The 12,910-nt window shown below is 34.9% G+C and overlaps 1 protein-coding gene across 1 annotated transcript; it reads left to right on the top strand.

Annotated features, from left to right (window-relative positions):
• The first annotated feature begins 8,526 nt into the window (after nt 1-8,526).
• Nucleotides 8,527-10,008, top strand: LOC143908491 (uncharacterized). The gene is made up of 3 exons (XM_077426175.1): nt 8,527-8,554; nt 8,666-8,907; nt 9,304-10,008. Exons 1-3 carry the CDS (start codon nt 8,527-8,529, stop codon nt 9,337-9,339), a joined length of 306 nt encoding a protein of 101 aa, XP_077282301.1. The 3' UTR covers nt 9,340-10,008.
• The last annotated feature ends 2,902 nt before the right edge of the window (nt 10,009-12,910 follow it).

Raw genomic sequence — 12,910 nt, 5'->3', positions numbered from 1 at the left:
TCTTTATCAAGGTAAATTTCTCGCAAATTTCGTTATTCGTATTACTTTCATTATTTCATCAGTCTACTTTTTACGACGATATATATACAACTATATCTTGCGCTTTTATTTTCTAGCGGTGAACACGTTTCGTTGAAATCTCTCGTTACTATTCTGGAGATTAACTTTGGCATATAGTGGCCCACAATTTTCCATTGCAAATTCGCTCTGAATGAAAGGCCTACTTCTGAATAATCGCGCAAAAAGCGGTAGCTATAAATTTGCGATGGTGTCAGGTGCACGCTAGAGCAGTTGCGTCACATGATTACCTACGGCAAACTGTAATGTGCGCATCGTGAATATTCCGTAAGCTCTGTCTTCCCTGACACTCGATGATGAAGCGACCCGCAACGTTCAATTTGCTCACGCAAAGGCATCAGTAATGCGAGGTGCAAGAAAAATATTGTCGACACGAATGACGTTTAATCAGGAGATTAGAAACAAACTTGTCAGTGTAATCGCAAGAACAATTGCGTCACATAGAGAGACGCTATTATAGATTCTTGAATTTTAACAGAAGCATTTCCATAACATTTGTACTCATCAAAACGTTTTTATTTTGTATAATGCAACAAAGTATCATATAATTTTTTAAATCATCAATTATAATCAAAATTAAAAAAAATATATATTATTTGTACACGAAAAAATTTGTTAATACAAAATACGCAAAGAATAATTATGCAATTTTATTTAAAAAGATTGATAGTGGCAGAAAACCGACCCAGAAAATTTACGATCTGTTTGAAAACGTCCTCTTATGATTGTGAGAATCACATTAACTACGGCTCATATGAAAGCAACTGAACGTTTTCTGATCAGAAACTCCGAACTGGCCGAAAACAGTAGTCGGAGGTCCAAACAGGTAGGCAGACAGGCAAGCAGGCAGGCAAGCAGGCAGATGTTGGCTGAATAGCTGGTAGCTTGGCAGGAGCTCCTGATAAAGAGGAAACCGGGAATCTCTTGTCAGTGTACGAATCGCGTACGGACATGTATACGATCGCGCGAGGGGAACGAGACACAAAACCCGGGCCGTACTTCGGCCAGATCAATATCCACCCGGTACATACCGCAGCAACGTGGAATCGTGACCGTGCACATCGGGATTCACTAGAGAGGCAGCGCCGCCGGCCTCGTCGTACGTTGTGTATCTTTTGACTATAGGTCTTCGACAACGACATTCACCTTAACTGACTCTGGCTGATGTGTGCTCGGCTTCGGGGAAACGCCATGAGTCCATGTTGCTCTCTCACTCGTGAAGCATGTCGCGAACTAAATTACACGCGAACAGGCGACAGTCCTTGCGATTGAGTTGCACTCCGTTAGTCCGCCAGAGAAGCAGATGATTGCGAGATTTCATCGCAGCGCTCTCGCGATAGCTACACTACGCGATCTTCATACTCGGATTGCCAGCGCTTACGGTATGCTCCAGCATTCCGGCGTGTATAAATTATTAACAGTCGGGTAAAACGTCCTGGGACCGAAGTTTATAAAGAAGTTCCGAGTTTAATGCGGCCATTTAAACGGAACTAAAAAAAGTGTCCGACTATTGATGTATTTTGTATGTCATTTCTTATTCATTTTTATAACTCCATTTATAATCTTCTTCATAAATTTATTGAAATTTTACAGTGTTCGGATAATGCTTGACATATTCTCAATATTATATATAAATTCAATATTATATAATTAAATTTATAAAAAAGATTTCAACCTCACCCTTGCATATTTAATTTCATATTTTATTATGCCAGGCTTAATAAATGCTTTTTTATCGTTAACGTGCTGAGTGACAAGTTAATTGAGACTGTGAATGCGAATTTCTTGTTAGCGCAGCGGAGAAAAATATTCTTCACAAAGAATAATATCCTTGCGATAATGGTGTGTACGAGATGCGAAACAAAGTTACTCTATAACGACTAACAATGCGCCAATTAATTCATTTATATATATATATATGTATATATATATATATATATAAACCAGAATTAATTGTTATTACAAAAATAAATTATTCCAATCGAATAAAAAAGCTATAATCCAATATCATTCTCTTTTTTTTGCTTCGATTAAATATTCGCTGGCGGATCAAGAATAAATCTTTTTTTATTTCCATCCGGATTATCGTTATACGCATGTTCGCTTATTATTTGATTGAATTTTCATATCGATACCGTCGCTGAGGCACGTAACGTAATACGTGTATTCTTATATATTAATATTCCTCTGTGGCGTCACGCCTTACGCCTTGCTTTCGCACCGTGTAAGCCAGGAATTAAATTACACACGATGTAGGACAGCCCTTTGTAACAAGATTACACTCGGTAACTGTTCACTGACCGTACAGAGACAGGGTGCATGGCCTGTAGCTTCAAAGAATCGGGATCACGCGGTGACAAGCGAAAAGAAAACAATCAGGTTTAATATAGTAAATAAATTTGCTGTAAATAAGTATTTATAATATAATTAACTATAATATATTTAGAGTTAAGAGTACGTGAATATTTAAAACATGATGCTACATCTGTCACAAAATACGCAAAATCAATCTAAATAAGAGACGAAAAATAAAACACTGTTAAAAAAGCGTTCAGAGTACTACGCACAGCATATTAACAATTAACAGCATTAATGGTCTTTCTTACATATATTTATTCACACCTATTAGAATTTCCGTACTAACACGTCTCTTTGCCTGTTGGAGTGTTATTTGAGATACAATTAGCAGCTGTTACTCGTGCAACGTTCTGTAAATAAAGGTATATCTTCTGAGCACAGGACAACAGACGTCCTGCGGCAACCGCGATCTACTGGGTGGCATCTTCGACAACATCAAATACTTTTTTGCGAAGAAACTTGCGAAGAAACTCAAAGGTCCTCTTTGAGCGGCTACTCTTGTCGCGCACTTTCTTTTCCCTCCCATTTCAACCAGAATAAACACAATTCGCTGTCTAATAGGCGAGGCTTGCACACAGCAAGATAGTTGTTTAATGTGAAGATAAATAGCGGGGATCGCGAGGGTAAATTGGAGGACAGTTTCTCAAAAGTTAGACCACTATTGCAGGAAAGAGATGCAAACGGCGATAAATTATCTCGCAACGCACACATCGTTTTGTCTAATTAAATTACGTCGCGAAATTTAGTGCAGCAGTTGGGTGACGTATGAAGCAGTCCCTTGAGGCATGAGAGCAGGAAGAGACATGGAAGCAGAAAGAGAGAGAGAGAGAGAGAGAGAGAGAGAGAGAGAGAGAGAATAGTCAAGATGACGCCAAAATGATGTCATAATGACTATCAAAAGTCATATTTTGATCATGACGGAAAATTGATTAAATTATGATTTTGAAATTTATAGATACTGTCGGAAATAAATCGTGATAATTTGATGTTAGATTATTTCCGATATTCATAATTATATGTTAGAACTTAAATATAATGGTATATGGATGTAAAATGTTATTTTTAATGAAAGTGATACTATCATGATAAGAACATGACTTGCATGAGATATATATATAGTGCACATGCGCAGTGTGCCGAGTGTGCGTTTCGTACGCATTATTGTTTTAACGTTTTCTTAACAACTCTGAAGAGTGAAGTGGCGCGTCTTGATCGCACAGTCATCGCAGACGCAGATCGAGTGAAAGCGTATATATAAGTGAAGCGTGAAGCGTTCAGAGCAGAGGAAAAGTTTCTTTATTTAATAAGTGCAGTCTCGACGTAATCTTTGCAGCTCTCTGAAGCCTATTATCATGAAACCAGCAAGTTTAATTTATTTAACACTTATACAATAAATATTATTGTAACGCAACCATAAATCATGCAACATTGTACGGATTTTTGGCTGTAGAAAAGTGATGTTTTTAAGGTTAAAATAGGCCGCAGTTTGCAAAACGCAAGACACACGCACAGTCTACATGTCAATTTAACCTCTATACACAGAGAGGTTAGATTGACATGTAGACTGTGCGTGTGTCTTGCGTTTTGCCGAACTGCGGCCTCCCAGCGAGAAATCATGATTTCGACGTTGATTAGACGTCGATTCGATGGGAACTATTTACACTGCTTTTGTGATCATACTTTTGAAAACAGAACAATAATATTTCAACAGGATAAACTCATGAAATAATATTCGTCCTGTCTTTTCAGATACATATCGCAAAGCCCGTAAGGCATGTAAATTAGCCGAAGATACTAGTGCTCTTGATACTGCAGCAGGAGAGACTGATTTGGAAGGGTATAGAAAGAAACGTAAAACTAAATGTTTACATGATTCATCAGAGGAGTCATTTGACGAACCTTCACGAATAATAATAAGAAAGAAAATCACGCATTCTGACAAACATTCTGACACGTATTCTGATGAGGATGATATATCAAACGCACAAAAAATTAAAAAAAGAGACAGTTAAGACTTAAACAGAAAAAAAGTATCTCTGGTTTCCAACATGAAACAAGCGTTTTTTCTTTAAAACACTCATCAAAGAATGCAGTTGTTAAATCTGTAAAACCACCTACTTATACTGCAAATCTGTCACCTGAAAATGGTAAGGATATTAATAATTGTCAATCTTATTGTGCTTTATAAATCAGTAATAGATTAGTCTTAATTCAAACTTCAAACCTATATTTACACAATGTTAAATATCTGATTAGATTACTATCTAATTCTTTGACACATTGAATTGTAGAAGTTGATAGCGCAATAGATTTTTGTGCTGCTACAAACAATGCAGCATTACCTAGTACTTCATCTTCTAATAATTCACTTTTTGCAAGTGAGAGATCTGAGTGATCTTTTAAAAGTGTATCAACGACAAATACATTGCTTGAGAATGGTAGGTACATTTTAATTCATTAATTCTTGAGTATTAGGATTGGACATATCTCATTTAGTTTTTTTATTTAGATTCAAATAATGATACAACTACTTTATCTACGGATGTTGGAACTCTTCCTGACACTGTTTCTGATACTGTTGAAAAAATTTTACATGCAAAAACATTATTGTCTCAAACATTTATATCAACAAAAAATGGTCAGTCATTTATTTTTGTGTATGCATATACTATATTTTAAATGTAATTTTTTTATATACAATTATTATCTACAAAATATTTACTAAAATATTTATTAAAGAATTTTATCTAAAAAATATTTATTGATAAGTAACAAATGTGAAATATTACTAAAAGTTTTAATAAAGTTAATTGAAACAGTAAATGGAAAATTAGATCACGTTAACATGTGTCTTACACGAGTATATAAGAAACTGTTACCTGAGGAGCCAGTATAGACCGGGAGCCAGTGACAAAAAACGTGTATGATCGGCACCACGACGAAACTTTTTGGGACGATAGCCGGTGTCATGTGAAACACGAAAGTGCAAGTATGGCGGCCTGGAGGTGTCGCCTTTGCGCAGCGTAATTTTTTGAATATGTTAAAAAAAAACTGTGTTTTGGGGGAATAAGTACCAATTTAATTCTTGTTTTATATTATTTATTTGTGAGCAAAAGTACGCGGGCAGTATGCGCCATACCGATGCCGCGTCGCAAACAATCCGCCATACTGATAAGAACATGTCGTTTTTTTAATGCGATGTTGAATTTCGTATACCAAGCTAATTTTTTGTGGAGAACTAAATTTTAATTGTTTATCAACGAATATGAACATGCCATACCATACTCGCCATACTGACGCAAAAACGTCATTTTTTTCACTAGTGCATGTATCTTAGGCATTAGTATAACGGTTTATTTTTATAAAGATTACGCTAAAACGTGACAAGTAGTGCACCACCATACTGATAGTGAGTACCTAAAGTGGTGCCATACTGAACAAAAAATTTTTTTGTACTAGTTTCATAATAAAATTGGTAAGCGTTAGAAAATCGTTCGATAACAAAGGTCGACACGCAAAATAATTTAAGCATCGGAATACGTACGTTTAAAGATATTTAAAATTTTATGTCCGCCATTTTAAATATATTAAAAATTTTATGTCCGTTATTTTAAATCCGCCATTTTGAATTTTTAAATTTCGACATTAAATTCGTAATCAGCGACCACAAAAACAGTAAATAGCAAAACTAAAATTCATAAGTAAGTGTGCCACTGTGCACGGCTATGTAAGTGCAAGTAGAATGCGCGCGCACTTGAAAAAGTTATGCTACATGAAAATTTATGATTGATTCAGGGTCTTTTCGATTTGATTCTTTTAGCTGAAGGTTCAAACTTCAATTTAAGCCTAGTTAGAGACTTCTAGCATCTTAGCTTCACTTTCTACATGTCATAAAAAACGGACAAAAACAGGGTTTTTTGAGCCTTTGAGTCCGTTTTCCTCAAAATCTCGACGTGATGGGCAATTTTCGAGGCCAGATTCGTGTTCAGCGGTGAAAAATCTTTAAGATAAGCCTATTCCGATGCTTGAATCAGAAGTCATTTTTTGTCGACCAGTGTAATATGTTATGCGTTCGCGTAAATGAGTCACGGTCGGTCTCGCTCCGCGTATACTTGGCGCGAGACACTACCGTGTCTCTTGATATTGATGAAAAAGTAAAGTAAGTAAATTTGCAAGTTTGCAAGACTAATCAAGAATGTTTTATTTAAAAAAATAAAATACAGTATTCAGTATATAATACAAAGGTTCTTTTAATCATCCTCATTAGATGTTTCGTCTCCATCACTTTCTGCATCTGACTCTACGTTGTAGTCAAATTTATCTAAATCCGTGGCTTCATTGATTTTACTGTCATCTAGTATTTCTTTCTCTTCATCAGAATCTTCATCTATGTCCTCGTCAGAGCTCAAAGTTTCTGTAAATTTAATGAATCAGTGATATTGATTTATGTAATTATTGAGTGAATGTCAAAGTAACAGTGTTAAGTATTATTTTAAACTTTAATTAACATTTTTTAATAGTTTTTCCAACGGTCTTTTTTTTAATTGTATAAAATGTAGGTACTGCCATCTAAGAGTTAATGTGACACATTTCCAAATAATAGGAAAATAAGAAAATAAAATTTTCTTTTGCATTTTTTTTTATTTAAAAATTTGTGCCATAAAAATAACATGTGTACACAAAAAAACGTATTTTCATGTATGATAATAGTTTGGTATACTTATACTTTGTACATGTTACACTTACTCAACGTTTGAATCGTGGACAAATATTTGCTCATGAGAGCAAATGGATGATGGACTGGCTGCATTCTTTATGTTTGTCGAAGAACACGCTTCTATCTCAACCGATTTTGGTGCTGTTGCCGCATTATTCTCAGCATCTCCTTCAACAGTCTCAGAAGCTTGTGCCTCTGCATGTTCATGTTCGATACGCTCAGAAGCTTGCAATTCTTTAAAACGTTCTTTGTGTTTCTTTCCAATGGCGTTAAAAGAACGATAACACGTCACGTGATAGCCAACGCGATCGTCAATTTCATCTGGCAGATTTTTATCTTTGTCTTTCAAATTGCACTTTTTACGTATCATCAAAGACAGTTTGCATTTTTTAAATATTTCTTGCTTAAACGAAGTAATGTTGCCATTGCTAGATTTACAAATAAAACACACTTTTTCTTCGTCTGTACTACTGTTTTCGTCCATGATTAACGTCTATGAGTAACTTTGAAGCCGGAAGAACAACTGCTAGATTCGTAAGCCGACCGGTGCCGGATGACAGTTTTCTGTTTTTACTCCCACCTTCTCAGTCCGTAACAAATAACAAGCAGCCGAAATTATACGTTAATCATGGACGAAAACAATGGTACAGACAAAGAAAAAGTGTGTTTTATTTACGTAAATCTAGCAATGGCAGCATTATTTCGTTTAACCTTTAGACCGCCGAAAAGCCTAAATATAGGCTTTACGTGTGATCGGAACTTTGTATCTTATATATGTTATATATAAGATATAAGCACAACAATTTGAGGACTTTCTAAGAGGATTAAAGCTCATCAAATGCCGGCGGTCTAAAGGTTAAGCAAGAAATGTTTCCAAAATGCAAACTGTCTTTGATGATACGTAAAAAGTGTAATTTAAAAGACAAAGATAAAAATTATATCACGTAAATTGTGTTATAAACGGACATTGCAACAACGTTTCGATTTAAAACTCTGCAGTCACATTTTTTACATATACACATTTACAAAAAAGTCGGTATGGCACTGGTGCTTATTATACAGCCCACTTGTAAAAATTTTACTACTTTGCACTTTAATTTTACGCGTGAGAGACATCCAACCGGTATGGCACACATATATTTGTACTGTACACATTATAAACAATTTAAAAATAAATTTTGCGGTGCCTAAGATACATGGACTAGTGAAAAAAATGACGTCTTTGCGTCAGTATGGCGAGTACTCAGAGACGCCGAAACGGTATGGCATGTTCATATTCGTTGATAAACAATTAAAATTTAGTTCTCCACAAAAAATTAGCTTGGTATACGAAATTCAACATCGCATTAAAAAAACGACATGTTCTTATCAGTATGGCGGACTGTTTGCGACGCGGCATCGGTATGGCGCATACTGCCCGCGTACTTTTGCTCACAAATAAATAATATAAAACAAGAATTAAATTGGTACTTATTCCCCCAAAACACAGTTTTTTTTAACACATTCAAAAAATTACGCTGCGCAAAGGCGACACCTCCAGGCCGCCATACTTGCACTTTCGTGTTTCACATGACACCGGCTATCGTCCCAAAAAGTTTCGTCGTGGTGCCGATCATACACGTTTTTTGTCGCTGGCTCCCGGTCTAGTACCCACAAAACCTAAAGACTTGCCTAATCTACCTCTCAAAGATGAAGAGGCCTTTCATCATACTTTCGAAAAATTTCTACAAGACGGTGATAATTTTTTTGCAACGGTATGTTCTTTTATTTATTTATTTATATTATTATTTATATATATATATATATTTATTTATTTATTTATTTATATTTGTTACTGTATTAGACATTTTCAATTTCATTTATAATCTCGTAATTAATTAAGAGAAATACGTGTTTCAAATCGACTACTTTGTTCTTTTTATGCCAACTGGAAAAACGGAGGAGACATTACCTGTAGGCAAATTATTAGCTAGAATATTCTCTAATTCACTTGCCAGAATTATCAGTTATACAGGTTCAGGATCTATAAAATTAAAACTTTAAGACACGAACATTCTCACAGCGATTCAATGTAAATTTTGAATGAGTTATTAAATCTCATTTACAGTAATATACTTGAAATGAAAACTCTGATTTATTATTTTTTTCAGGTGCTATTGTTAAAAAGTTTCCGTCAAGTGATGTAACACAAATTCAATAAAAAATTTTGCGCTGGTTCTCTACAAACAACCAAAGAAAAATGAACACGATTGAAATGACTTAAATTGGGTCTGTACAATCGGTGGGATGAAAAGATTATAGATACTGCATTACTTTTTGATTTTCGTTTACTGTCGAATCTTCTCTCATCTATTTAAAAAAAAAGATACACCTACATGATAAAATAATTACTCCATTACAACATATTTTACAAGATTTATTTGAAACAAAAGCTGTTCACATTTCGCATATGCGATCAGTTCTTTTAAGTTACCAGTTGGATAAACCATAAACCAATATCAATAAACTGTAAGTCACTATTTAGAAAGAAATTCCATACTGAAATTCCACTATATTGGAATGTAAACTGCCATTTTATATGAAAAAGACGGATTAATTAAGGACTATTTAATTTTTTTTAACAAGTATATAAAAACTGTGCTTTTGTCTATTAGCAGTTATATTTTCTCATCCTTCGTTTTATTTTTGGAGTAATAGTATATTTTTTATGTAAACTTCTTGTTAAGTAACTCAGATTATATAGTTGGTTTGTTAACTTGCAAGAGCAATTATTCTATTCCTTTGTGTAACGAATAATAAGATGATTTTATTTTATTTTAATGTAATCAAAGATAATTATTTTTTATGTACTCAAGACTGACTTAATTGTTTAAGAAAAAATAAAAAATTAATTAATTATATTTTTATTGATTACTTATTTATTTTATTGTATTGTTCTCTATTGCTCTCTAGTAGCAGATTATAAAATTTTATATTTTGTAGGTACAATTTAATGTTTACAATATCTCACAGGTATTATTTTTTATGAATGTGTGAGAATGTTTTGAAGCATTCTGATCTTTTATTTACAAAATTTTAAATATATCTTATACATATACAATATTTAGTGAGTTTGTATTCTTGAGCTTTATTCTATATTTTCTGAATGAAAAATTAATGCTTCAAAAATCAAATATTTTCACAAATTTGTAAAATGTTTATACCTGCGAGGTTTTAATCATTTTGCACGTACGAGCGATTTGCGTTTTCTTGACCAAAGTCATCGAAAGGTCAAAATACAGTCATAAAAAAGTCAAATTATGGTTCATTAAAAACATCGAATGATATCATTTTGATTTTCTAAAAAATATTATTTTTTGACGTCATCTTGACGTCATCTTGACTTCCAAATGACTTTTTGTGATCCTGTCAGAAATTCTCCGTATGTTGCGGGACGCGCGTCGCGATATCGGCGACAACGATGACGACGAGAGATGCACTCCTGCGCGTTTGTTTCGAGAAGAGCGTTTTAAACTCGCGACGGCGAGCGAGATAAAACGTGCGCGCTTTAAATCGTATGTAAGCTCGTTTCCATACAACGTATCCATGGGCAGAGATCCGAGAGATCGGGATTTACGGTAAATTTACAAAAAAAAAAAAGAAAGAATTACACGCGCTCTCGCGGTCCTCGTACGAGCGTTTGTCTGACCGCTCCGCGTCACCCTACGAGGCGCGCTGCGTATCGCGAAATTTATGCGATACCGTGAATCCACGGCGTAAAGTGTGCGAGTGTGGTGAACAAATGCGAGAATTACTTGCTCAATATGAGACAAATATATGGTGATCTCCTCTCGAACGTTCACTTACATTAGATTAATTCTGATCGCCGTTCTGATCAATGTGACTAACTACACGAAGCAAAATTAAGTTGCAGCAATTACATAATACATCGTATCGTATACATAATGGAAAATCTATCCACGATTAAATTATTCGGTATAATTTGTTGTCATTAGCATATAATGCATTACAATTACGAGTTAATATAATGACGATTTAGTTATTTATTGTTCTTTTGTAATGTTATTAACTACACATTCATAGTCCACGTAATAATATAATTGTAGTCATTAATTTCCATGATAGACGATAAAGTTTTTCGTACTTTATTTTATACTAGAATAAAATAATTAGACTTAATCATTTTTTCACGACGTGCAAGAAAGAATTAAAGAATGTCATGTGCGACTTTCGCGTACATTAATATAATTCACGTACCAAGTAATAAAAAAGAAAAGAAAAGTGTGCAATTGTAAAATGAAAATAGTAACAAAAGAAAGTTATGGTGCGGTAAAACACTACACAATTATAGTTTGCATTAGTCGCAAAACGTCTGTACTCCACTCTAACGTACTGTCTACCACGTTTATCTCACTATATGCAGTACCTGCCGGGGCTTTGGAGTCGAGATAAACAAGCGAGCTTAAACTAGTAAACTTGTTTTTACTCGGGGATCAAAGATTTTCCCGGGGAGTCGCCCCTCGCGACGCCCCGTACAAAAACCTTTGTGCAAAGTTTTTAATCGCTCGGCGGGACAAATGCGATGCGGCATAAATTAAATGTGTCACATTAAGGCGACAAAAAATAACAGTCTGCATAATAAGCAGGAGAGAATGCAGCTTTTTTTGATTATACTAGAGATTACGCGACAATGATGCATTGTAACATTAATAAACTTCCAGCCGCGAGCGAGTTATGAAAATGTATTTAAAGATATAAATAACCATAATTAATCTACATAAATTGCGACATAAGAGCACATATATTCCTAGACTTCACGCTTGTCACTTTTACGTCACGATATGACATTTCCGTCCGTGGTCCCCCTATACCGGTAATACCATTATTCGCTCTCTAAAAGTCGAAAAGTGAAATATCATTCAAAACGAAGGAAATGCAAGTGTGACAAAACGAAAAGTGAAAATTGAGCCTGTGCACTTCGAGTGATTCGGCGGTCTAAGAAAGATTAAAATTGCGCTCTATAAAGTTGGAGCGAACTCGCACTCCATTTGATTGAAAAGGCACTTTTTTCGAGTGCAGTGAATTGTTTCAATCTATAATTTTGAGCAAAAAATTCACTCCTACCTTGTGATTTACTCAAATTAGAGTGACAACCCTCTCTATTGGAGTGACTATCACAATCACTCTAATATAGGTATTAGTGGCGAAGCCACTGTGTATGAGATTTAGAGTATTTTTATGCGTTATTTACTGTAGTTGATGGGTTGTTGGAGTCGATCGCAAGAACGTCGTAAAATTCGTCGTGCAAATAATAGAGGCTCGTGCACTTTCTCTGAACGGCGCGGCGCGCGGTTCGATTACTGCATACGGTGCACGCCATGATGCATTACAGCGCTTACAAGGAATCGCCTTACCGCAAGTGCACTGTTTCAGAGCACTGCTGCATTATTGCTGCCAGTCGAATTGAAACTTCTCGGAAGTTTCCTGCGCTTAATTCTCTCCAAGCACGTGACTAAAGGTCACTCCCCGTCTATACCGCGTTTATTGTTGTGTGCAGCGAAAATAATACACGAAAGCTTTATTTTTGTTCATATTCCGCAATTGAATGCAATTAAAAAAATAAATATTGCCATTTCAGAATTTTAATTTGTGGCTTGCTTTACGTAAAAATACGTGATGTTGAATATCTCAATTGCGACGAATAACTGATCAAATTGTCTATCAAAAAGAAGTCGATTTTTTTCAGCAATTCCTGTA

This window comes from Temnothorax americanus, unplaced genomic scaffold (assembly GCF_048541705.1).
Source record: "Temnothorax americanus isolate GAGA-0224 unplaced genomic scaffold, ASM4854170v1 Scaffold97, whole genome shotgun sequence".
Taxonomy (NCBI): Eukaryota; Metazoa; Arthropoda; class Insecta; order Hymenoptera; family Formicidae; genus Temnothorax; species Temnothorax americanus.
This window is presented reverse-complemented; position numbering and strand designations above follow the sequence as displayed.

Excerpts from the sequence above, each read along its gene's own strand:
- LOC143908491 (XM_077426175.1), top strand. The coding sequence starts at position 8,527 with ATGGCGGACTGTTTGCGACGCGGCATCG. Across the intron at positions 8,555-8,665 it reads CTGTTTGCGACGCGGCATCG|TTACGCTGCGCAAAGGCGAC; the intron begins GTATGGCGCATA and ends ACATTCAAAAAA. Across the intron at positions 8,908-9,303 it reads GTGATAATTTTTTTGCAACG|GTGCTATTGTTAAAAAGTTT; the intron begins GTATGTTCTTTT and ends TATTTTTTTCAG.